The 27,245-nt window shown below is 38.7% G+C and overlaps 2 protein-coding genes across 2 annotated transcripts in view; both read left to right on the forward strand.

Moving 5' to 3' along the window:
- Positions 1-27,245, forward strand: part of COIL (coilin) — a 55,598-nt gene that overhangs the window by 378 nt on the left and 27,975 nt on the right. The window lies entirely within an intron of this gene.
- Positions 94-26,534, forward strand: LOC141513636 (small ribosomal subunit protein eS27-like). The gene has a single exon (XM_074223657.1). The coding sequence runs from the start codon at positions 11,977-11,979 to the stop codon at positions 12,229-12,231; it is 255 nt and encodes an 84-aa protein (XP_074079758.1). The 5' UTR covers positions 94-11,976; the 3' UTR covers positions 12,232-26,534.

A 27,245-nucleotide genomic window follows, 5' to 3' on the forward strand; every position in this document is an offset into this window, starting at 1 on the left:
GCGCTCGTACCCGAGACTCCCTCCTCCTCGCACCGCCCTCCGGATTAGGTTCCCAGCGCCCCGCCCCCTTGGGCCGCGCTGATTGGCTCGGGAGCCTCGCGGGGACCGGAAGGTGCCGCCTTGGATTCCCAAGCCGCGTCCTACCGTGGGCGTGTGTGCCGCGGCGAAGCACGTGCTTTCCATTTCTGGGTCATCCGGTGCCATCCGGAGCCATCCGGAACCATCCGGAGTCGGAGTCGGGGCTGACCCCCTCCTGGAACGTGGCGGCCCTCCCCCGAGCCCCTCTCTGCCATGGGAGACCTTCCCTTTGACGGCCTGCTGCATGGGACGCCCAGCCATCCCATTGGGGGTTTTCATGGCGAAGCCGCCAGGGCCACACAGGCAGGAAGTGCCCAGGGCCGAATTGGGACCGAGCAAGAGGAGGCTCCGTGATTCCTGGTGGGCGCTCCAGTCACCGGGCTGCTTTGCTTCCATGGAATCCCCAGCCCTTAATATAGTGTTTGGTGTCTAAGAAGAATTTAACGAACTTAAGCACCCGCTGTGCTTGACTTTGTATTCCTCTCAAATACTAAGTATTTACATGAATTACTCAATAGGCAGGTTCTAGAAAAGGGGTGGACATGGGTCAGGAAACCTCTACTGACAGCCCTTCACTTTTCTGCAACTTTAGTCTTAACTTCCTATGTGGGGCTTGAATAGAACTCAGGAGGACCTGAGTTCAAATCCGACCTCAGACACTTAATAATGACCTAGCTGTGTGGCCTCGGGCAAGACACTTAACCCCATTGCCTTGCAGAAACCTAAAACATACACACACAAAGATCCTATGTACCATGAGAGGTTAAAAACTTGGCCTGGCGTCACTCACATGACTGGGATGATTAGTGGCAAGGCTTGAATCCCAGTCTTCCTGGCTTCAAGGGATACAAAGATAAAAATGAAACATTTTCTTAAGGGACAGACATTCCTTTTGAAGAAACAAGTGCAAGTAGAGATGAACATACAAAGTAAATGTAAGTTAATTTGAGGAGGAAAGAGGAACCAGCTGTTTGAGCTGAGCTTTTAAAGGAAGCAGAATTCTTCCATGGAGACCCAGCTCCATCTGGATTATATGGCTTCCTTGTAGATTTTTTCATAACTCAGATCTTGGTGAGGGAATTAGAATACTGCTTCCTTCTCATTGCCAATTCCATGATCTCCCTCTACCACCATTATTCAGTTGGTTGATTGGTTCATTGATTGTTGTTTTTCGTTTCTTCAAGAAGACCAAAATGATAACCCTAGATTAGTCAAGTGTATCTTACAGTTGCTGATCAGACCAATATGAACTCAGAATGCTCTACTGCAGGTCTGGCAACTACCATGTGAACATTTGGAGTGGATTCTCAAAATTTCACGTCTCAACCTTTCTTTTGAGCTACTTCCATTTTGCCTTACAGCACCCTCTCTGGTAAGGGCACATAGATTTGTTACATAATCCTAACTCACCATAGTATCTTAACTTATTGTAGCAAGCAATCCTTTTATTCCTTCTTAATTGAGTCACTACCCCATTTACTATAGCAAGTTTTCCAGACTTTTTCATCTCTCATCAAACCTCTTGTGTACCTTCCCAACCTTCTCAGCTGGAAATCTTGCCTCATGTTTCATTGAAAAAAGTTGAGACCTTCTACAACATCTCTTCTCATCTCACATCTCTCATGCCTTTTGCTATTGTCTTCTCTGTCACACATTAGGCTAAATCAGAATTCTTTCCCAAACCTTGATCATTGAATGGGCATTGGCTCCAGTCATACTGAGGCCTTTAGAAAGGCTAATGCCATCCATTGCATCACAGGCCATTGCCTGTGACTTTGGAAGAGAGAATGAGTTGGGGTGGCTAGGTGGCACAGTGGATAGAGTACCGGCCCTGGAGTCAGGAGTACCTGAGTTCAAATCCGGCCTTAGACACTTAGCAATTACCTAGCTATGTGGCCTTGGGCAAGCCACTTAACCCCATTGCCTAGCAAAAACCTAAAAAAAGAGAGAGAGTCTGTTGACTTTTTAAATCCCATTTTACTTGGAGGCCAAGACATCACCCTTGTGATGTAATTGTTGCTCTTTGAGAACAAAGAACGAAACAACACTCATGAAGAGTTTCTCCTTACTAATGCAAACATATACAAATAATCATCCACTCCAGCAAATTATCCCTTCTGTCTTCCCCACTCTCTCACTAATCTTCTGTCTGTCTCTGGTTACTGACTCTTTACCTTCTGCCTACAATATGCTCAAGTCTTTTCCCTCCTCAAAAACTTTCCCTTAATCTTTCCATTCTTGCTAACTTTATTTCTCCTTTGTAAATTCCTTGAGAAATATGTCTACAGTAGATTCCTCTACCTTCTTTCCTTTTACTCTCAATAACTCTCTGCAGTCTGTCTTATGATTTTTAGTCAATTGAAGTATCATTGTCACAAGTTACCAGTGATCTCTTAATTACCAAATCTAATGACCCATTTTCTGTCCTTTTCTTTGATGCATTTCACTCTGTCAGTCCCCTTTCTCTCTCTGTCCTCTAGAATTTTAAGATACTTCTTTTTCCTTGTATTCCTCCTATTTACCTTACCTGTCTGTTCCTCAGTCTCCTTTGCCAGATCTTTGTCTGAGACTTGTTCACAAACTATGGGTGCCCCTCAGGGCTCTGTCCTGTACCCTCTTCTCTTCTCCCTCTATATATACTTGATGATCTCATCAGTTCCCTTGTATTCAGTTATCTCTATTGCAAATGATTCCTGGATCTTTTTGTTTAGCCTTAAGGTCTCTGCTGACCTCAGTTCTTGAAACTTCATCTGCTCTTTGAACATCTTGAATTGGATATCTCATAGACATCTTAAATGCAACATGTCCAAAACTTTATTATGTCCAAAAATTTATTATTATTGTCTTTTTTCCCAAATTGCCCCCCTTTTTGTCCCCCCTGTTACCATCCAGGATACTACCATCCTTTTAGACTCCCAGTCTTACAACCTAGGCATCAGCCACAGCTCCTCATTCTTATCATTCCCACATACTAGTTGCTAAGACCTATTGAGTCTACCTTTGCAACATCTCTCATACAGGACCCTCTTCTTTCCTCTGACCAGCCATCTGCCTGGTATAGATCCTTATTGCCTGCTGGTCTCCCTGCCTGAAATATTTCCCTATTCTAGTCATTTCTCCCATTCATCTGTCAAACTGATTTTCCTAAAGCAAATAGCAGATAGATTTCCTAAAGCATTTCTCCCCAACCCCCACCCCATTATCACCCCCATGAACATTCATTATAGTGGCTATTATTTTCTGAATCAAAAATAAAATCCTGTTTGGCTTTTCATAATTATCTCTCACTTTCTTCCCCTCCCCTCTATTGAGAAATTGAGAAAACTTTTACTTTTAAAGTTCTTCATAACCTGCCCCCCCATCTGATACCTTATTTCCATCTACTCTTTGATCCAGTGACAATGACCCCCTTGCTGGTCCTTGAACATGACACTTCTCTAGACTTTTTGCATTTTCACCTGATGTTCCCCATACTTGGGGTTTTGTTTCCTGGATTATCTGACTTCCTTCAGATACTAGCTAAAAATTCTACTTTCTTTAAGAAACCCTTCTAGTTCTCCCTTAATGCAAGTGCATCCCCTCCAAGATTATCTAAAATGTATCTCATCTACATATTATTTGTTGGTTGGTTGGTTCTTGTCCTTTGTTATTGAAGAAGACCAAAAATATCACATTGCTATGTTTGAGATATATCATGGTGCATCTTGACTGTAGCTGATCTAGACCAGTACGAGTTCGGAATGCTCTACCACAGATCTGGCACAAGTAGTCTATGTGAACACCTGGGATAGGTACTCTAAACTTATTTATGTCATGTTTCCTTTGAGCTGCTTCAATTCTACCTTTCTCATAGAGTACAGCACCCTCACTGATAGGGAGGGCCCACCATGCTGGGGGGTCTTGTGCCAGTGTCTCCCATGCTGTACTACCAGTTCTAAAATTCTTCAATGAGATCCTCAGGGTGTCTTGGTATCACTTCTTCAGATTCCTTGTGAGTGCTTGCCCTGTATGAGTTCTCCATAAAATATTTTATTTATTTATTTATTTATTTTCATCTATTTTAAGTTATAAAATTTCCTTCCACCCTCCCTTCCCACCCCCCTCCTCTCAGCAGGGAGCAGTCAGGTTAGTATTGTACATACGTATTTTTGATGAACATGTTTACATATAAGTCATTTTGGGTATGAGGAATTAGGATTAAGGGAAAGAGATACATAAGAGATAATTTTTAATAAAGTGTTCATCATATTCTGAAAGGTTGGTTTTTCTTTTTTGTTTCATTTCATTTTTCTTCCTCTGGATGGGGATAACATTGGCCATAGCTAGTCTAATGATTGTCCTAGCTCTCTGAACTGCTGAGAGGAGCTGCTTCCATTGAGGTTGATCATCTCATAATGTTGTTGTTGATGTGTTTATTGATCTCTTGGTTCTACTCCCTTCACTCAGCATCAGATCCCATAAGTCATTCCATGCTTCTCTAGAGTCCGACCATTTATGGTTTCTTATAGAACAACAATATTCCATAGTATTCATGTACCATAACTTGTTTAGCCATTCCCCAATTGATGGGCATCCTCTCAAATTCCAATTCTTTGCCACTACAAAAAGAGGTACTACAAATATTTTGGAACATGTAGGATTTTTCCCATTTTTAAAATAATTTCTTCTGGATATATAGACTTAGAATTGGAATTGCTGGATCAAAGGGTATGAACAGTTTTATTGCTCTTTGGGCATAGTTCCATATTGCTCTCCAGAATGGTTGAATCCGTTCACCACTCTGCCAGCAGGGCATCAATGTCCCAAACTTCCTACAACCTCTCTAACATTGATCATTTTCCCTTTTTCTCATCTTGGATAATCTGATAGGTGTGAGTTGATACCTCATTGTTTTAATTTTCATTTCTCTAATCAATAATGATTTGGAACTTTTTTTGTTAGGTTTTTTCAAGGCAATGGGGTTAAGTGGTTTGCCCAAGACCACACAGCTAGGTAATTATTAAGTGTCTGAGGCTGGATTTGAACTCAGGTTCTCCTGACTCCAGGGCCAGTGCTCTATCCACTGTGCCACTTAGCTGCCCCATAACCTTATAAATTTGATGCAGTTCTCTATAGTTTTATAGTTTTAGAAATGAGGCTTTTATCAGAACTCTTAGTTGTTCTGCTTTCCTTCTAATTTTGGTAGCATTGATTTTATTAGTGTAAAACCTTTTTAATTTAATATAGTCAAAATCATTCATTTTGCAGTTTATAATGTACTCTAATTCTTGTTTGGACATAAATTTATCCCCTTTCCATAATCTGTTAGATAGTATTTCTTGGTCTCTTATTTTATCTTTGGTGTTGCCCTTTATGTCTAAATCCTGTACTGATTTTGACCTTATTTTGGTATAGGGAAAATAGTTTTTTTTGGTTTATTTGCAAGCATACTTCTGGTATTCTAGCAATCCTTGTAGTGCCCAGCTCCTTGTAGTTGTACTCTCTGTAGTAATGTTGGAATGCTAGGTAGTTTAGCTCCAGAAAGGACCACAGTGTCTGACATCTTCTTCTGTCAAGTGATTTTCAGAATCTTCCTAAGACAATTTAAATGGAGGGGATTTGGTTTCCTGACATGAGCTGATGGATTTTCCAGATTTCATGGACATATAGCAATGAGGTCAGCAAAATAGCTGTGAGGGACCTTCAGTTTGGTAGTCAGTCTAATACCTCTTCTCTCCCACACTTTCTTTTGGAGCCTCCCAAATACTGAACCATAGCTCTGGCAATGCATGTGTCGGTCACATTGTCAATGCAGTCCTCCTCGTAAAGGACACTGCCAAGGGAAGTGAACTTTTCCACAATACTCAAAGCTTCTCCATTTGTTATAATCGATGGTTCCACATATGGATGGTGTGGTGCTGACTGATAGAGCACCTGTGTTTTCTTAGTGGTGATTGTTAGACCAAAATTAGCACAAGCAGCAGAAAATCGACCTTACTTTATTGCTTCTTAGCTTCAGAAGTTTCATTGAGTGCACAATCATTAGCAAACAGAAGATCATGCACCAGCACTCCCTCCACTTTGGTCTTGGCTTGTAGCCTTTTCAAGTTAAAGAATTTGCCATCTATATGGTTGCTGATCTTGAAGCCAAGTTCATCCTCAGTTTGATAACATAATTGAAAACGTCATGCCCAACGTCATCCTTGTTTCACTCCATTGGCAACTGAAATCTTGAGAGCATTGCCTACTTATCCAGAACCTGGGCATGAATTCTGTTGTGAATTTGACAACCAATACTGATGATCAACTTCTCTGGGCAACCAAATTTTGATATTATTTTCCATAAACCCTCATGACTGATGGTGTCAGAGGCCTTGGTTAGATCTACAAATGTTGTATATAGACCTCTGTTCTGATCCTGGTCCTGGAGTTGTCAGGCAGCAAAATACCATATCTACTTTTCCTCAACCCTTTCTGAAGCCACACTGGCTGTCAAGGAGGTGACCATCTTCAGGTGAAGGATCAGTCTATTGAGAAGGACTCAGGCAAGAATCTTACCAGCAATGACTAAAAGAGAAACTGTGATCATCACAGGACAGTCTATTCTCTTTACTTCTAAGAGATGGACAATGGAGGCATCCTTGAATTCTTCATGCCCTATAACCTGGAAAATTTTAGTCAGTTTTTGGATGAGCAATGAACCCCTCACCTTGTAGATCTCAGCTGGAATAGAATCAGCACCAGATGCTTTGCCACTTGAAAGGAGCCTAATGGCACTCAAAACCTCTTCTTTAGTTGAAGCTTCAGCTAGGGACTGATTGACTTCAACTTGAGGTAAATGGTTAATGACTTCTGCATTGATTGATGATGGTCTGTTAAGCACATTGAGAGTTTTCAGTCCATCTCTCTAGGATCATGTCCCTATCATTAATCAATATGGATCCATCAGCACTGAGTATTTGAGATGTACCAAAGGTCTTTGGCCCATAAATAGCCTTCAGAGCAACTTTAAAAACAGTTTGGTTTGTTACTGTCTCCATAAAATTGAATTTCATCCGCCCTGTTACTGAGCCAAGAGTCTTGCAACTCTCTAAGATGTAATTTTGATGGAATTAAATATTGCCTTCTTAGAAATGGATGAACTCTCCTGTTGGTAAACCCTGTGGATTTCTCATTTTTCATTTAGCAGCTTCTGTATTTCCCCCATCATGTTCATCAACCTAGTTTTGGTGTTTGTGAGATTTTTGGCCCAGATGAGCAAATGCAGTGCAGTATACCAGATCGCTGAAGGGTACCCTCTCTTTTTCTTCTCCACTGTTGTCAATTTATGTTGACTCAGTTTTCCCTCCAAGTTACCAACAAACTGTTCCTTCTTGGAGAGACACCCTAATTTCTTGACATTTATTCTTCTAGTAGTCATTTTGCCTTAGGACCACTGCTTTGGTTGAATGTGAATATTTAGCTTAGAGAGGATGGGTCTATGATCAGTCCAGAGATTCACAAGTCTTCAGAAGCAGGTGAACATTGCTGTTGCTAACTCCATTCCTTTTTTTTTTTGTAAGGCAAATGGGGTTAAGTGGCTTGCCCAAGGCCACACAGCTAGGTAATTATTATGTGTCTGAGACTGGATTTGAACCCAGATACTCCTGACTCCAGGCTGGTGCCTTATCCACTGCACCACCTAGCCTCCCCAACTCCATTCCTTTCAAAGACTCCCTGCCATGTCTAATAATCTGAGCCTACTGTAGCATTAAAGTCACCCAGAATTATAAGTTTGTCTTCTTTTGGCATATTTATGATAAGGGTCTCCAGGTCTTCATAAAATTTTTCTTTGACTTCATCAGTGTTTGTCATGGGGGGAAAATAGGCACTGGTGATGGTGGCATGGCATTTTCCTGGAAGTGGCAATCTCACTACCATGAGCCTGTCATTCACTCCTTTTGGTAGGCATTCAAGATTGTTGAGCAGATCAGTTAGGATTGGAAAACCTACCCCAGCTTCATATCATTCCCCTTCATTGCAACCACTCCAGAAAAACATGTATTCAGCTCAGACTTCAATAAACTGGTTTTCATTTGCCAGCCTTGTTTCACTCAGGGCTGCTATTTCGATATGATACCTGTTGAGTTTTCTTACAGAGAGTTGTTCATCTCTCAGGTCTAATGGATCTTATGTTGTCTATGAGTGTATGCACGTTCCATGCACTGATGGTGAGTGGAATCTTGTTTGAAGAAGTTTTTGTAGATTTTTTTTTTTGTGCCTTGACTGCACTGTGTGATTCCCTGCCTGCTGTGATAATTAGGCCAGGGTTAGGTAAGCAGACAATTTTTAGCCCCTTTTCTAGCCTCTTTCTCACATCAGTATGATGCTTAAAAGGGCTCGTCACCCAGGGGACTACCAGATCTCACTGCTGCTATGACCTGGGCTGCCTATTTGCAGGGGTTGTCACTACAGTTCCCAGCATATCTGCATTTGCTGCTTAATTATTTGCCTGTCACCACAGGACTTTGAGGAATGGTTATGAGTGATGTCTTTTGTTGTGTGGGTAAATTGAATTTAAATGAGGCAGATTGCACAAGGTTATCTGCCTCATTCTCTCTCTTCCAAAGTCATCATGATCCAGCATAGCAAGACAGAGTCAAGACAACTAGTGATGTCTGCAGATGCAGTGGATGACCTTGGCATCTTTGATGTCTAACCCAGCTCTAAGCACTTCACAGCACCTGCTTCAGCTGTCTTCAAATTGTTCTCATCTGCCCATTTCACCAGGGGAAGACTTCACATGCTTGGGGTGAGATACCCCTTACTACTCACTGATGAGATTGAGATTCTCTTGGTTACCCTCAACCTGGTTTAGCCAGCCTGCCAAAACTTCTTATTGTGGTGTGGTCATTGTGCATGCTACAACTTCTTGGAGCCACAGGTGAGAGTTAGATGACTCAGATGGACATCAAAAGTGGAAAGCAGTGCTCAGCAGCCCTTACACCAAGGTTCCTTGAACACACCCTTGTTGTCTCTTCCCATTAGTGTGAACTCCTTGTGAACAGGGACTTCCCCCTTCTTTTACACACACACACATCTTTGTTTTTAGCAGTGTCCAGCTTTTTGTTTTTTAATTAACTAGACCTTGAATGAATGCTTCTTGATTTGGATTAACTTCAGAGAGAAAGAGGGGAGTATTCTAGGTATGTGGAGTGGGTAGAGATGGGAGATGAAATCTTAGTATATGAGGGACAACACTATAGTGTAGAGTGCCTAAAAGGAGGCAATAGATAATAAGACTGGAACCAAATGTAAAGGTGGTTTAAATGCCAACGAGAAATATTTATATTTGATACTGGAATTTTTTGAAAAGGGGAGAACTTTGCTTTAAGAGCAACATTTTGGAAGTTGTGGAGGTATTTGTAATTGCTCCTGGAGGGGATAGGTAGAATATGGTAACATGGTCAAACCCATGCTTTAGGAAAATCACTTTGGTGGTTGAATGGAGGATGGATTGGAATAGGAAGAGACTTAGCAGCAGGTTATTTTGGTAATCAAGGTGTGAGGTGATGATGGCCTTTACTAGAGGGATGACTATGTCAGAGGAATGGAGGAGTCATATTTGAGAGATTCTGCAAAAATGAAATTAAGAGTGGGGAGAGGCAGTTTGAGAAAAGCTGAAAAGGTTTAGGAGAACTATTATGCAGAGTAGGATAGTGAGTTGAATAGCAGTGAGGGCACAGTTGAGGTTATGGAACATATATTTGTAGTGGACTAGTTTCAACATTGTGTGATTTTTATTTACCTTCATTCAGCAGCACATATGTAGGGGTTAAGATGATGAATTATGGGATTAATCCAATACTTAAGTTTGACTAACCATCATTCAGATAGTTGTTTCAGTTATGTCCAATTCTTCATTTGGGTCATGTGACCTATTTAGGTTTTTCTTTTTTCCTTTTTTTTTAAGGTTTTTTTTTTTGCAAGGCAATGGGGTTAAGTGGCTTGCCCAAGGCCACACAACTAGGTAATTGTTAAGTGTCTGAGGTCAAATTTGAATTTAGGTACACCTGACTCCAGGGCTGGTGCTCTATCCACTGCACCACCTAGCCGCCCCTAGGTTTTTCTTGACAAAGATATTGGAGTCATTTGCCATTTCCTTCTTCAGCTCATCTAACAGATGAAGAAACTGAGATAAATAGATTTAAGTGACATGCCCAGGGTTATATAGCTAGGAAGTGTCTGAGACCAGATTTGAAGATGACTCTTGACTCCAGACCCAGCACTCTATCTACCTCCCTAGCCCTTAAAAAAAATGAACAAACAATCAAAAAACCTTTTAGCCCTTTTACCCTTTTGGCTTTGAAATGTTGTTGTTCATTCATGTCTGATTCTCTGTGACCCCTTTTGGGGTTTTCTTGGCAAAGATCCTGGAGTGCTTTGCCCTTTACTTCTCCAGCTCATTTTATAGATGAGGAAACTGAGGCAAACAGGGTTAAACTTGCTGAGGGTTACATAGCTAATAAATTTCTGACACCAGATTTGAACTCAAATCTTTCTGACCTTTATTGTGCTACCTAGCTGCCCCTTGAGTGTGATTGGTGGCATGATAAGTGTGCTAGAGATTTAAGAGAAGCAGACAGTTTAGTTAAATTGATTTATCAAGGATTTAAGATGAGGAGAAGAGCAAAAATAGTCTGGGAGAGAATTGAGAGGTCCAGGGATTAGAAGTCATAGTGAAAATAAAACGTAGGGTTATATAAAAAAAGGCAGAGAGATAGATGATAGATTATGATTAGATAATGGAATTTCAGAATCCTTGAACATAGAAGTGGTACATTTGTGAGTAAGAGCAAGAATGTAACCATTTTTGTGTTTAGAGCTATCCCTTTTCCTCCTAAGTCCACTGTCTTCAGCCCTGGGACCAGCTGAAAGCCCCAGGAGATAAGCTAGTAGGCCATTCCCTCTTCCCCATCATACATCTGAAATAAAAGAGAAAAAATGTGTGTGTGTGTGTGTGTGTGTGTGTGTGTGTGTGTGTGTGTGTGTCTATGTCTGTCTGTCTGTCTGTCTCTGTCTCTGTCTGTGTCTGTGTCTAGTTAATGATGTTTGGGTTTACCTGTACTTTTCATTTTCTGAAACCCCATTTTTTTTTAAAGAAAGATTTTATTTCTTTTGAGTTTTACAATTTCCCCTCTAATCTTGCTTCCTTCCCCACACCCCCACAGAAGTCAGTCTGTTAGTCTTTACATTGTTTCCATGGTATACATTGATCTAAGTTGAATGTGATGAGAGAGAGAGAAATCATATCCTTAAAGAAGTGAAATCCTATTTTACTAGGCTATCCTCCTATCTTTGATCATGCTGTTCTCATGTTTTTGAAATATTGCCTCTCCAGATCCAACTTATGCAGAGAATCATAGAGTTTGGAGCTATAAGGACCCCTTAAAGATCTTCTAGTCTGACTTCATCATTTAGTACATAATGATCTCCAAGGCTCAGCCTAAATCTCATGTAAGAAAGAATCTACATTCTAACATACCCAACAGTAATCACTCAGCCTCTACATGAAGATCTCCCAAGGAGGAAGAGTCCACCACCGTCTCTTCCATTTTTGGACTGGTCTAATTATTTGAAATCTTTTTCTGCCATCAAATCTCTGCCTCTTTTAGCTTACACACACTGCCCCTTGTTATGCCTTCTAAATCCAAATTGAATAAATCTAATCCCTCTTCCACATCATAGCCTTTCATATACTTGAAGTCTTCTTTTCTCCTCCAGCATAAACATATTCAGTTGCTTTCATCAGTCCTTGTGTCAGAAACTCAAATAGTTGTCTTCCTAGTTTATTAATGTCTTTCTTAAACCTTGGTGTTCAGAACTGGATATAATAATCCAGCTGAGCCTTTCTGGTGGTAAAGATCTCCCCGCGCCAACATGCCTCTTGCTAAAGACCTCCTGCACCCCTCTCCTGAGGAGGAGAAGTGGAAGCACAAGAAGAAACGCCTGGTGCAGAGCCCCAATTCCTATTTCATGGACATAAAGTGCCCTGGGTGCTATAAAATCACCATGGTCTTCAGCCACGTACAGACAGTGGTTCTCTGTGTTGGATCCTCCACTGTGGTCTGTCAGCCCACTGGAGGAAAGGCAAGACTTACAGAAGGATGCTCCTTAAGATGGAAGCAGCACTAATAACTGAATCAAGATGAATGAGGAATTGTAAAAAATAAAAGAAATTTGATAAAAAAAATAATCCAGCTAAGGGGCAAAGTACTGTGGGAAGTTCACTTTTCTATTTATGGAAGCTATTCTAATTCAGTGTAACTTATTTACACAGTGGGACTTATTTATATAAATTCAAATCTGACCTCAGACACTTAACTAGCTATGTGACCCTAGGCAGATCACTAAATCTTGTTTGCTTCAGATTGACATCTGTTTAAAATGAGAGAAAGAAATGGCAAATCACTACACTAAAGTATCATTTTTAAGAAAACCCTAAGGGAATTCTGATGCCAGAGTTGTAGAATGGAAACCTCTGAAGCCTTCCCAAATTCCCCTCCAAACAACTTGGAAATTGCCTTAGAATTTACCTAGGAAAGAATTGTTTGGAAAACAATTTTTACAGCTAGCATTTCTGATAAAGGACTCATTTCTTTCTCTTTTTTTTGAAAGATTTTATTTATTTTGAGTTTACAAATTTACCCCTATTCTTGCTTCCCTTCCCCCACCCCTCACAGAAGGCAGTCTGTTAGTCTTTACATTGTTTCCATGGTATGCATTGATCTAAGTTGAATGTGATGAGAGAGAAATCATATCTAAGGGACTCATTTCTAAAATATTTAGAGAACTGAGTCAAATTTATAAGAATACAAGTCATTCCCCAATTGATAGTCAAAGACCACATGAAGAGGCAGTTTTCAGATGAAGAAATTAAAGCTATAATAAATGAAAAATGCTCTAAATCAGTATTGATTAGAGAAATGCAAATAAAAAAAAACTCTTGAGGTATCACCTCACACCTAACAAATTGGTCAATATAACTAAAAAGGAACATGATTGATGTTGAAGAGGATATGGGAAAACTGGAACACCAATGCAGTATTGATGGGGTTGTAAACTGATCCAACCATTTTGGAGGGCAATTTGGAATTATGTCGAAAGGACAATAAGACTATGCATATGCATACCCATTGATCCAGCAATACCACTACTAGTCTCTTAAAGAGATCAATAAAAAAAGAAAAGAAAAAAGACCCATATGTACAAAAGTATTTATAGCAACTCTTTTTGCAGTGGCAAAGAATTGGAAACTGAGGAGATGGTCATCAATTAGGAAATGAATAATTGAACAAATTGTGGGAAAAAAATGTGATGAAGGGGCAGCTAGGTGGCGCAGTGGATAGAGCACCGGCCCTGGAGTCAGGAGTACCTGAGTTCAAATCCAGCCTCAGACACTTAATATTTAACTTAGGTGTGTGGCCTTGGGCAAGCCACTTAACCCTATTGCCTTGCAAAAAAAAAAAAACCAAAACCCTAAAAATAAAAAAAAAAGAATGGGATGGAGTACTAATGTTTTGTAAAAATTCATGAGCAGATAGACCTCACAAAAGCCTAGTAGGACTTTTATGAATTGATGCTGACTGAAATGAACAGAACCAGGAAAACATTGTACATGATAAAAGCAACTTTATGTGATGATGATCTTTGATATACTTAGCTCTTCTCAGCAATGTAATGATCACAGACAATTCTGAAGGACTTATGATGGAAAATACCACCATATCCAGAAAAAGAACTAAGGAGTCTGATTCAGACCAAAGCATATTATTTTCTGCTTAAAAATTGCTTTATACTTTTTTTAACTGAATATAATTTTTCAGTAAAAAAATAGCTATTTAATGAAATAGAAGACTTTTCAAGAATTCCTAATTAAAAGACCAGAGCTGAATTAAAAAAATTTGCCTCAAAATACAAGATTCAGGGGTGGCTAGGTGGCGCAGTGGATAAGCACCAGCCCTGGAGTCAGGAGTACTGGGGTTCAAATCCGGTCTCAGACACTTAATAATTACCTAGCTGTGTGGCCTTGGGCAAGCCACTTAACCCCATTTGCCTTGCAAAAAACCTAAAAAAAAATACAAAATTCATGGGAAACTAAAAAGGTTAAAAAAGAAATCAAGAGAAAGAGAAAATATAAGAAATTCAATAAGGTTAAACTTTATATTTCCAAGTAGCAAGATTATATTTGTAGCTCAAGAAATTTATTATTGTAAAGACAATTAAAAAGAGTATACATAGAGGATGTGAATTCAAGGTGACTTTGATGGAGTTATGATACCTTAAGAAACAAAATAAAGGAGGGAGAAAAAAGATTGAATTGGAAGAAGAATGGAGGAGATAGAATAAGGTAAATCATCCATCTAAAATAAGCATGAAAGAGCTATCAATGGATGGATAGATGGGGAGGACATAAGAGTTAAAACTTACTCTCATCATAATTGGTCCAAAGAGGGAATAATCTACATACTTAGTTGGATACAGAAATCAATTTTACCCTATAAGGAAATAAAAAAGAATGGGGATAACAGAAGCATAGGGAGAACTGATAAAAGGGAGGGCAGATTGCCAAAGGTGGTGCTTATTGTTTGTCCTTCCTTCTGGAAGAAGACCATGATGCCAGGGAGATAATACCATGGCAAACACTTGAATTGGATTTGAACAAGGAGGGATTCTAAGCATTAAACACTAAGCACTAATCTCACTTTCTCCTCCAGAGCCATCTGGATCCAGGGGCCAGATATGAATCAGGATGACTTGGAGATAGTCCTAGATGTGAGGCAGTCATGGTTAAGCGATTTATTTGCCCAGGGTCACACAGCTAATGTAAAAGATGGATCTACCCAAAATGAGGAGAGGTCCTGGTTGAGGGTGACCTGTTGAAAATAAATGTGTGTTAACCTTTCCAGAGTTTGTCCTAATCCAGAACAAAAATTATTGAAGGTTTTGACCTTAAGAAAGAACAAAATAGAATTAGGTTAGCAAATAATATTTCTCTTAAGTTGCAAATCATGCTAACTATTGAGGATGGGTAGGTCACTTGATTTAAATCATTCATCAGGAGGTGTGATCTGAAATGTTACTGCTTTCTTGTTCAATCAAGAAGGGTACAACCCCCCAACATAGGATGGTGAGGGAGCAAGGTGGGAAAGAAATAGGGGGGTATCCAGGAAGAGATTGGAGGAGGTGGGATACATTCCAATAGAAGGAGAGTTTTAGAAGATGTTATAAGGCAAATACGTACCTAGAGAAGCTTCTGGTTGGATTATTATTATTGTTTGTTTTTTTACTTAAAGGAATGATCTGTTAGCTCCTTTCTTAAATGTTTAATACCAGGAAGTACTTTGGTTGGGCCCACTCTTCATTTCCGAATCTAATCAATAGGAGGATTTATTAAATAGGGGAATTTCTAGTCACTTGTTAAAACTTATTCAGTTTTGACACTAGTGTCAAGTATCTGAGGCCTGATTTTAATTCAGATACTCCTGACTCCAGGACTGGTGCTTTTTCTACTATAGCACCATCTAGAATGAGAAATAAAACACTTGTGAGGAGGAGAAAGGAGGCAAGAGAGAGAGAGAGAGAGGAATAAACAAGGGGAAAATAACAGGGAAACACACAGTTAGAACTTCAAATGTGAATGGGATGAACTCACTCATAAAATTGAAGCAGATAGCAGAATGGATTAGAAACCAGAATCCTACAATATGTTATTTATAAGGAACACATTTCATACAGAGATACACATAGGGTTTTAAAGGTAATGGGCTGGAGCAGAATGTTATGCTTCATCTTAAAGAAAGCAGGGGTATTGTTATAAATGGCTCATAATTATAAATAAAAAGACTCCAAATTATGACAGTGTCCAGTCTTATATGCAGTTTGAAAGACTTGCTCCTCTCCTTCATGCCACCCATTGGTCAGGGTTACAATCTAATCAATACATTTGCCCCTATACCACTCTCTAATATGTTTTCCCCACCTTGGTCATTATACTAATCAACACAGTAATATACTAATGAATAATAATATGCAGAACCTCCTTGAGCAGGGGCACCTGTAAAGGACAAGGACCCTAGGTCAGCTTGACTAGTTGAAGCTTGACTTTAAACTCCCCCTGGGTAAGGAAGCTTAATGTTGGGTGAGGGAACCTCATTCAGCTCAATGATTGGTCACGGTATTTCTTTTTTCTTACACTTACATACCTGCTCAGTCTTTTCAGTGTGTGTGTGTGTGTGTGTATTTTATTTTTAAACTAACAATGATCTCTTACATCCTGTGGAAGCCAAACATCCTATATTCCTCACAAGTAGAAATCATGAAATCATGATCTCAGACAAAGCAAAAGAAAAATAGATCTAATTAAAAGAGATAAGGAAAGACACTATATCTTATTGAAAGTTGCCATAGATAATGAAGTAATATCTATATTAGGCAGATATACACCAAATGATATATCTAAATTATTAAAAATTTTATTTTTATAATTATATACTATCAAAGTATAATTTAGCATAAGTTTTTAAGAACTATTCCTTGTCAAAGATAGATTTTTCTTAGATATTTTGAGAAATGGAATGTGTCCTTCTTTGACTTTGAAAGGAAGCCTTGCTTATCCTGCTCTCCTTAATCCAGAAAAGAATTTCATCCTTTATAATTTTATAACTTGAAAGGAAGATCTTGTCCTGCCCTTCTAATTCAGGAGAGAATTCTGTCCTCCATTAGACTTGAAATAAGTACTCACCTGGTACTCAAAAAATGTTACCTCCCTCAGGCAAAATAGTATTGTAGAGGGATGGTTCTCTAATATCAAATAATAGAATGATCTCCAGGCAAGTTTAAGGTTTCGTCTTTTTTTCTGAGTCTCTTGTGGGATCCCTGCCTCCACCTAACAAGGTAATCAGGTCAGGGTTAGGTAAGCAGACAATTTGTAGGGCACCTTTAACACATCAGTAGCTGAGCAGTACCATCCTGAAAAGGACTTCTCAGTCACCCATGGGGCTTCTGAATCCCACTGCTGCTTTCAGTGGGGAAACAAACCTATGGCCCCAGTTGCCTGTGTACAGGGTTGTGACTACAGCTCCTAGAGTATCCACATCTGCTACTTCATCATTTGCCTATCACCACAGGTCTTTGAGATAGGAATGTGAAAGTAGTATTGGTGATGTCTTCTGATGGCTGAATAAATTGGTTTTAAGTGAGGTAGTCTGCCTCACTCTCTCTTCCAAAGTCATCATGATCCAACATAGCAAGACAGAGTCAAGACAACTGGTGATGACTATAGATGCAGTGGATGATCTTAGCATCTTCTATGTCTAACTAAGCTCTCAGCACTCCACAGGACAAGCTTTATCTGACTTCATAGCCATTGGAATGAAGTGTTCTCATCTGCCCATTCCATTCCACCAATGGAAGACTTCACATGCTTGGGGTAGACACACTTCATAACTCACCCGTTGAATTTGAGACTCCCTCAGTTATACCTTCAACCTGGTTTAGTCTGCTTGCTGAAACGGTTTACTATGATATGGACACTGTATGCTACAGCTTCTTGGAGCCACAGATGAGAGGTGACTCAGATGGACATCAAACGTGGAAAACAGCCCTGAATAGGGTTCAGCAGCCCTCACATCAGAGTTACTAGTCTTCCTTGAACGCACCTTTAAAAAAAATTTTGTCAAAGAAGATTCCACTCACCATTGGTGCATGAAACATATGCACACTCATAGACATCACAAGATCCAATAACCTGAAAGACAAAAAACTCTTGTTGCAAGAGGTTTCATAACCAAATAGCTGCCCTGAGTGAAGCAAGGCTGGCAAATGAAGGTCAACTTCCTGAAGTCTGAGCTGGATGCATGTTTTTCTGGAGTGGCTACAGTGAAGGGGAACACCATGAAGCTGGGGTAGGTTTTGCTCAAAACTAATCTAGTCAACAAACTTGAATGCCTACCAGAAGGGGGTAATACAGGTTCATGACAAAGAGATTGCCACTTCCAGGAAAGTGCCATGCCAACATCATCAGTGCCTATGCTCCCACCATGGTCAACCCTGATGAAGAAAAATTTATGAAGATCTGGAGACCTTTATCATCAATGCATCAAAAGATAATAAACATAATTCTGGGAGACTTTAATGCTAGATTAGGCTTAGATTACCAGACATGGCAGGGAGTCTTTGGGAGGAAAGGAGCTGGAAACAGCAATGTCACCTACTACTGAAGACTTGCACATCTCATGGTCTTCTCGTCACAGATATTGTCTTCTAAATGCAAACATTGGTATATAATAGACTATGTGAGTTATGGAGAAGAAACAGGATGTGAGAGTGACAAAGGTGCAGAGTGCTGGACTGATCACAGACTAATCCTCTCAAGTTAAAATATTCACATTCAACCAAAGCAATGAATGACTCCAAGGCAAAATGACCACTAGAAGAGATTAGAATGTCTGTGAGCAGGAACAATTTGTTGCTAACTTGGAGGGAAAACTGAACCAACACATAGCTGGCAACAGTGGAGGGGCGGCTAGGTGGCATAGTGGATAAAGTACAGGCCTTGGAGTCAGGAGTACCTGGGTTCAAATCCGGTCTCAGACACTTAATAATTACCTAGCTGTGTGGCTATGGGCAAGCCACTTAATACCATTTGCCTTGCAAAAATCTTTAAAAAAAAAAAACAACCCCCCCCCCCCCAGAAAAAAACAGTGGAGCAGAAAAAAGAACAGGTACCTTTCAGAGATCTAGCATAATGAGCATATTTGCTCATCTGGGTCAGGTTTTGTCTACTGTTGTCATGTATATTCTGTTCTCCCCTTGTTACTGTATAAATTTTCTTATCTCCCTCAGCTTAAGGTGGTCATTACTAGAATGATCTCCACCTAACAGTAAAGTAAATCCCAGAGAATAAAACTTCATGTTCATTTCATTGTTAAAACTGTTGTTGTTACCTTTATTTTAGCCTTATGTTTTAAGGTTCTTAATTTTAGGTTTTACAATGCAAAGTAGTTTCAACATCTATCTCTTGCCAGAGAAAAATGGAACTGGCTAAAAGTTTGGGTAAAATATGAAAGAAACTTTAGGGATAAAAAAATATATTTAAGCATTGCTGTGGTTAACAGAAGCCAAGGGAAAGGAAAAGTAAAGGCATTTGGAAACCACTGATCCCTAAACAACCTATGCTACCATGAAGAGGCTGAGCAGTAAAGAAAGGTTCCCTGTGGACTCACTCCCTGAGAGCCAGAGGAAGATGAGCAATCAATGAATCAATAGTAAAGAAGGACATAGGAGCATGAGAGATTATTTTGGGGACTTCCCTCCAAAGGAATAGGAACAGTTCATTTGAGGAGTGAATGAACTTTTAAAGGGGCAGAAAGAAGTGGTAATTTTTATTTTAATTTTGAATATCCATATTTCCAAGTTAAAAATTTCCCTTCCCCCCCTTTCCCACCCCCCTCCCCTCAGCAGGGAACCAGTCAAGTTAGTATTTTACATGCATATTTTGTTAAACATGTTTACAAATTAGTAATTTTTGGCATGAGAAATTAGGAATAAGGGAAAGAGATAACATCAGATGATTTTTATAAAGTTTTCATCAGATACTGAAGGGTTTTTTTAAATTTATGTATGTATTGTTTTGTTTTTCTTCTGCTGATGGGGATTATATAGTCATAGTCAGATATAGTTGTCCTAGCTTTCTGGACTTCAGAGAGGAGCTGCTTCCATCAAGGTTGTTCATCTCGTAATGTTGTTGTCCATGTGTACATTGATCTCTTGGTTCTACTCCCTTCACTCAGCATCAGATCCTGTAAGTCATTCCGTGCTTCTCTAGAGTTTGACTGTTTATGATTTCTTAAAGAACAATATTATTTCATAGTATTCATGTACCATAACTTGTTTAGCCATTCCCCAATTGATGGGCATCCCTTCAACTTCTTATTCTTTGTCACTACAAAAAGAGCTGCCAGGAATATTTTGGAACATGTAGGACTTTAACCATTTTTTATAATTTCTTCTGGATATAGACCTAGAATTGGAATTGCTGGATCAAAGGGTGTATGAACAGTTTTATTACTCTCTGGGCATAGTTCCACATTGTTCTCCAGAATGGCTGAATCCATTCACAATTCCACCCGCAATGCATCAATGTCCTAATCCTCCAACAACATCTCCAATACTGATTATCTTCCCTTTTTTCTCATCTTGGCTAATCTAATAGGTGTGAGATAATACTTCATTGTTGTTTTAATTTTCATTTCTCTAATCAATAATGATTTGGACAATTTTTTTTTAGATTTTTTGAGGCAGTGGGGTTAAGTGGCTTGCCCAAGGCCACACAGCTAGGTATTTATTAAGTGTCTGAGGTCAGATTTGAACCCAGGTACTCCTGACTCCAAGGCTGGTGCTCTATCCACTGCACCACCTAGCTGCCCTGGAGCATTTTTTAATTTGTTTATATATAGCTTTAATTTCTTCATTTGAAAACTATTCATATCCTTTGATCATTTATCAATTGGAAAATGACTTGTGATCTTATAAATTTGATGCAATTCTCTATATATTTTAGAAATGAGACCTTTATCAGAACTCCTAGTTGTTTAGATTGTTTCCCAGCTTTATGCTTTCCTTCTAATTTTGACAGCACTGATTTTATTAGTGCAAAAACTTTTTACTTTAATATAGTCAAAATCATTCATTTTGCAATTTATAATGTACTCTAATTCTTGTTTGGTCATAAATTTATCCCCTTCCCGTATTATTTGGTCTATTAATTTATCTGTGGTATTGCTCTTTTTGTCTAAACCCTGTACCCATTTTGACCTTATTTGAGATGTGGATCTATGCCTACTTTTTGCCATACTAGTGTCCAGTTTTTCCAACAATTTTTGTCACATAGTAAGTTCTTATCCCAGAAGCTGATGTCTTTGTGTTTGTCAAATAGTAGATTGTGGTAGTCATTTTTCTGTAGTTTCTTTTGAACCTATCCTAATCCACTGATCTATTACTCTGTTTCATAATCAGGCAGTTTTGTTGATTGCTGCTTCATAGTATAGTTTTAGATCTGGTAGCGTTACGTCATTTTCTTTTAGATCTGGTAGAGGTCATTTTCTTTTCATCAGTTCCCTTGCTATTCTTTCTGTTTGTTACTCCAGATGAATTTTGTTAATATTTTTTTCTAGCTCAGTAAAGTAGTTATTTGGTAATTTGATTGGTTTGACACTGAATAAGTAATTTAATTTGGGTAGAATTGTCATTTTTATTATATTAGCTTGACCTAACCATGAGCATTTGACATTTTTATTTAGGTCTGACTTTATTTGGGTGAGGAGTGCTTTATAATCATGCTTGGGTTTGTCTTGGGAGGTACATTCCCAAGTATTTAATGTTATTTATAATTATTTTAAATGGAATTTCTCTTTACATCTCTTGTTCTTGGGCTTCGTTGTTCATATATAGAAATGCTGATGATTATGTGGATTTATTTTATATTCTGCTACTTTGTTGAATTTGTTAATTGTTTCAAGGAGGTTTTTAGATGGTTTTCTTGAATTTTCTAAGTATACCATCATATCATCTGCAGAGAGTGAAAGTCTTGCTTCCTCATTGCCAATTCTGATTCCTTCAATTTCTTTTTCTTCTCATTGCTACTGCTAGCATTTCCAATACTAAATTGAATAGTAATGGTGATAATGGGCATCCTTGTTTCATCCCTGATCTTATTGGAAATGCTCTGAGTTTATTTCCATTACATATATTTGTTGATGTTTTAGATAGATACTATTTATTATTTTTAAAAAACACCATTTATTCCTAAACTGTATAGTATTTTTAATAGGAATGATGTTGTATTTTATCAAAGGCTTTTTCAGCCTCTCTAAAATAATCATATGATTTCTGTTGATTTTGCTATTGATGTGTTTTAATTATGTTGAGTATTTTCCTAAACTTGCTTACCTGGTATAAATCCATGGTCATGGTGTATTATCATAGTAATAATTTGGTGTAGTCTCATTACTAAAATTTTAATTGAGACTTTTTGCATCAATATTCATTAGGAAGATTGGTCTATAAACTTCCTTTATTTTGGTTCTTCCTGGTTTAGGTATCAGTACCAGGTTGTCATAAAACGAGTTTGGCAGAACTCCTTCCTCTCCTAATTTTTTAAGTAGTTTATGTAGAATAGTATTTAATTATTCCTTAAATGTTTGGTAGAATTCACTTGTAAATCCATCTGGACCTGGAGACGACTTTTTCCTTAGGGAGTTTATTGATGGATGCTTCAATTTCTTTTTTCTGAAATGGGTTATTTAAGGAATTTATTTCTTCTTCTGTTAATCTGGATAGTTTGTATTTTTGTAAATCATCCATTTCACTCAAGTTATCTAATTTATTGGCATACAGTTGGGCAAAGTAACTCTGCATTATCTAATTTCCTCCTCATTGGTGGTTAGTTCACCCTTTTCGTTTTTGATACTGATAATTTCTTTTTTAAAATCAGATTAATGAAAGGTTTGTCTATTTTATTGCCTTTTTCATAAAGCCAACTCTTAGTTTTATTTATGAGATCAATGGTTTTCTTGCTTCCAGTGTTATTAATTTCTCCCTTGATTTTCAGAATTTCTTGGGGATCTTTAATTTGTTCTTTTTCTGACTTTTTTAGTTGCATACCCAATTCATTGATCCCTTTTTTCCTCTATTTTATGCATATAGACACTTAGAGATATAAAGTTTCCCCTCAAAATTGCCTTGGCTACATCCCATAAATTTTGGTATTATGTCTCATTATTATCATTTTCTTGGATAGAATTATTATTTCTATTATTTGCTTTTTGATCCACCCATTATTTAATTTCCAGTTCGCTCTTGGTTTATCTTTCCCTGCTCCTTTATTACATGTAATTTTTTATTACATCATGGACTGAGAAGTGTTTATTATTTCTGCCTTTCTGCATTTGATTATAAGTTTTTGTGCCCTTGTACATGGTCACTTTTCATATAGGTGTTATATACTGCTGAGAAAAAGGTATATTCTTTTCTATCTCCATTTAAGTTTTCTCTAGAGTTCTATCATATCTAAGTTTTCTAAGACTTCATTCACCTTCTTAACTTCCTTCTTGGTTTTGTCTTTGTTTTTTGTTGTTGTTGTTAGAGTTATCTAGTTTCTGAGAGAGGGAAATTGAGGTCTCCCATTATTAAAGTGTTGCTGTCTATGTATCCTTGTAAATCACTCATCATTTCCTCTAGGAATTTGGATGCTTTACCACTAGGTGCATACATGTTTAGTGATTCTATAGCTTCATCACCAATGGTACCTTTTAAGAAGATGTAGTTTCCTTCCTTGTCCCTTTTAATGAGATTGATTGTTGCTTTTACTTTATCTGAGATTAGGAGCACTACCCCAGATATTTTTACTTCAGTTTAGGCATAATTTGCTCCAACCTTTTACCTTTACTCTGTGTGTATCTCTCTGCTTCAAATGTGTTTCTTATAAACAAAATATTGTAGGATTCTGGTTTTTTAATCCATTCTGCTATATGCTTTTGTTTTATGGGATAGTTCCTCCCATTCACATTTACAGTTAAGATTACTAATTCCATATTTCCCTCCATGCTATCTTTCTCCATTTATATTTTCTCTTTCCTTTTCTCTTTTTTACTATCTTGACTATCTTTCCCTTTTGACTTTTCTCTCAAAAATTATCTTTCAGTTTATTTTCACTTATACTTTACCTTTTCTTTTATCAGTCCCTTCTTCCCTTATCTTTCCCTTTACCAGTACTACCACCCCACCCCACTCCCACTTTCCTATAGTTTAAGTTAGATTTTTTAAAATCCAAGTGGGTGGGAATGTATCTGATTCCCTCTCTGGGTTTAATCTATTTGAATAGAATTTACTTAGCATTTACATTCTCCCTTCTCTTCCTCTAAAATTATAAATCTTTGTGCCTCTTCCCTTGGTGTTCACTCTAATGCTATTAATCAGGTATCATTATTCATAGTTTGATTGTTTTATTGGTTGTTAAGCTCATATTGTTATGAAGAAATCATCCTGGGACTTCTGGCCAAGATGAAGGAGAGAAGACTGGCACAGTTCTAAAGTCTCCTGATCTTTCCCCATCTATCATATGAAACAAACCTCTTAACAGAAATATGACCCACAAAATCCAGAAAGAAAAGCCAGGAGAAAGAACATCTGCTTCAGGATTTGTCTTCTACAGCAGCCTGGGGTGAGTCCAGGCGGGTGAGTCTGGGTGCAGAGGGTGGATCAGCCTGGGATTAGCCAGATTAGTGCCTGAATTGGAGCCAGGGAGCCTGAGGGCCTGAGAGCCAGACCTGCTTGATCAGCAGCTGGGCTAGACCTATGGGGCTTCAGTCAGCTGGGGAGCAGAGGCACTGGTGTTGGCGCTCAACCTCTGGAGCTTGCCCACAGGGCTGGAGGGAGAGTTCCGGTGCAGCACCATCCCTAGGCTCCTCTAGTCTGAGGAGCTCTGAGTCTATGCTTCCATTGCAGCTGAGTTCCTTTCCCAGAACAAACAATTGCAGATTACTTCTGCCTCAGGCATAGGTGTCTGAGCAGAAGAACCAGCCCAGCTGACAATAGGGAGAGGAATGACCTCACCCCAGGGTAAAGCCCACCCTTGACTGAAGACAAAAGGATTCAATAGCTTCAACCCCTCCCTTCAAGCTAAAGTAGAAGGCCTCAATCAAGGTCAGAGACACTCCAGAGAAAGCAACCAGCACCTCCTACTGGCAAGCCAGAGAAATTGTACTCAGTGAGTAAAGCCTCTAGCTATCCCAACACCAAACCCCTGTGAACCAGCCCCTCCCCAACTCAAGGTCTTAGCAAAATGAAGAAGGGTCAGCAGAAAGGTGGGTCATAAAAAAATTCTTGGAAGGAAAAGACCCTAACTCAGAGAGACCTAGAACCTCTGAGGAGAATATGATCTGGTCTCCAGCACAAAATGACCTCCTTGAAGAAATAAGGAAGGAGTTTAAAAATCAACTGGAAAATCTGGGAGAGACAATTAATACCTTGCAACAAGAAATCAAATCCTCAGAAAATACAATTAGTCAAATACAAAACGAGACTAAATCTCTCAGATCCTCAATTGGGCAAATGAAAAAAGAAAATAATTCTCTCCAAACCTCATTTGGTCAAATAGAAAGCTCTTTCAAAAGTAGAACTGACCAACTGAAAAAGGAGTTGCAAAAGGTTAATGAAGAAAACTCCTCCCTTAAAAAAAAAGAATGGAGTCTGCAGAAACTAATGACTTCATGAGACAGCAAGAGCCTGTTAAACAAAAATCAAAAAACAGAAAAAAATAGAAGAAAATGTAAAATACCTCATCAGCAAAACTACTGATCTTGAGAATAGGTTGAGGAGGGGCAACCTGAGAATTATTGGACTTCCTGAACACACTGAAGAGAAAAAAATCCTGTACATAATATTATAGGATCTAGTGATGGAAAATTGCCCTGATATCATGGAAACAGAGGGCAAAGTAGTTATTGAAAGAATACATCGATCCCCTCCAGAAAGAGATCCTAAAATGAAAACACCAAGGAATGTTGTAGCCAAATTCCAGAACTAACAGATAAAAGGGAAATTCTTGCAAGCATCCAGAAAGAAACAATTTAAATATCAAGGAGCCACTGTAAGGATTTCACAGGACCTGGCTGCATCAACCTTAAGGGATCGAAGGGCCTGGAATGAGATATTTTGAAGAGCAAGGGAGCTTGGAATACAGCAAAGAATCCACTATCCCGCAAAGCTGAGCCTTCTTTTCCAGGGAAACAGATGGACATTTAACAAAATGGAAGAATTCCAAAAATTCTTGATGAAAAGACCCCAGAGCTAAATAGAAAATGTGGACATCAAACAGGAGGTTCAAGAGACACATGAAAAGGTAAAAAAAAAAACTGCTACCAATAAGTTGAAATTGGCTATATCCAGCATGGGGGAAAAGATTCTCATTACTCTTGAGAATTGTAACTCTTAACAGAGAAAATATACCTAGCCAGAAGTGACGGGCATTCAGGACCTATCCATGAGACTACTATGCAATGGGATGAAACTGGCTATAACCCCACTTGGGAGAAAGACTCTAATAACTCTTAAGAATTTTAACTATTAGATAGAATGTACTTAGGTAGAAGTGATGGATACTCAGAATTTTCTATGACTCAGAATGATTTTTAAAACACTACCTCCTTAAAAAGAGGGACAGGAAGGAGTCAGGAGGAAGAAGGGGATTGAATGGGGTAAATCTCATTACACTAAGGTACAAAATACCTATGGTAATAGAGGGGGAAGAAAGGAGGAGATGAGAAACACCTAATCTTCTCATCAGACTGGGCTTAAAGTCAATTTACACATACTCAGTTAACTTAAAAAACATCTAACTTCTCAAGTATTAAAAGGGGAAAAGGGGAACTAACAAAAGGAAGGGAGGGGAAAAGGGGAAAGAGGAAAGAAAGGGAAGGGGTGATATAGGAGGGAAAACACAATGAAGGGGGTGGTGTTCAGAAACAATACTGGGGAATACAACTAAGGGGGGAGGGGGGAAATACAAACAGAGGGAAGATAGCACAGAGGGCAATAAAGAATTAGTAATCATAACTTTGAATGTTGAATGGGATGAACTCTCCCTTAAAACATAAACGAATAGCAGAGTGGATTAAAAACCAGAATCCTACAATATGCTGCTTACAAGAAACTCATTTGAAGCAGAGAGAGAGATATGTATAGAGTAAAGGTAAAAGGTTGGAGCAAAATATATTTTGCTTCAACTGAAGTGAAAAAAGCAGGGGTAGCAATCTTTATCTCAGACAAAGCAGCTGCAAAAATAGATAGCGTTAAAAGAGATAAGGGAGGAAACTTTATCCTCCTAAAAGGCACCATAGACAATAAAGTTATTTCAATATTGAATATATATGCACCCAATAGGATAGCATCCAAATTCTTAGAGGAGAAGCTGAAAGAACTATAGGAAGACATAGACAGCAAAACTCTTCTAGTGGGAGAACTCAACCTCCCCCTCTCAGATCTAGATACATCAAATCATAAAATAAACAAGAAAGATGTTAAGAAGGTCAATAGATTGTTAGAAAAATTAGACATGGTAGACTTATGGAGGAAATTGAATGGGGATA

The sequence above is a fragment of the Macrotis lagotis genome, chromosome 2, assembly GCF_037893015.1.
Source record: "Macrotis lagotis isolate mMagLag1 chromosome 2, bilby.v1.9.chrom.fasta, whole genome shotgun sequence".
In the NCBI taxonomy this organism is placed as follows: Eukaryota; Metazoa; Chordata; class Mammalia; order Peramelemorphia; family Peramelidae; genus Macrotis; species Macrotis lagotis.

Coding starts and splice junctions, on each gene's coding strand:
- LOC141513636 (XM_074223657.1), top strand. CDS start 11,977: ATGCCTCTTGCTAAAGACCTCCTGCACCCCTCTCCTGAGGAGGAGAAG.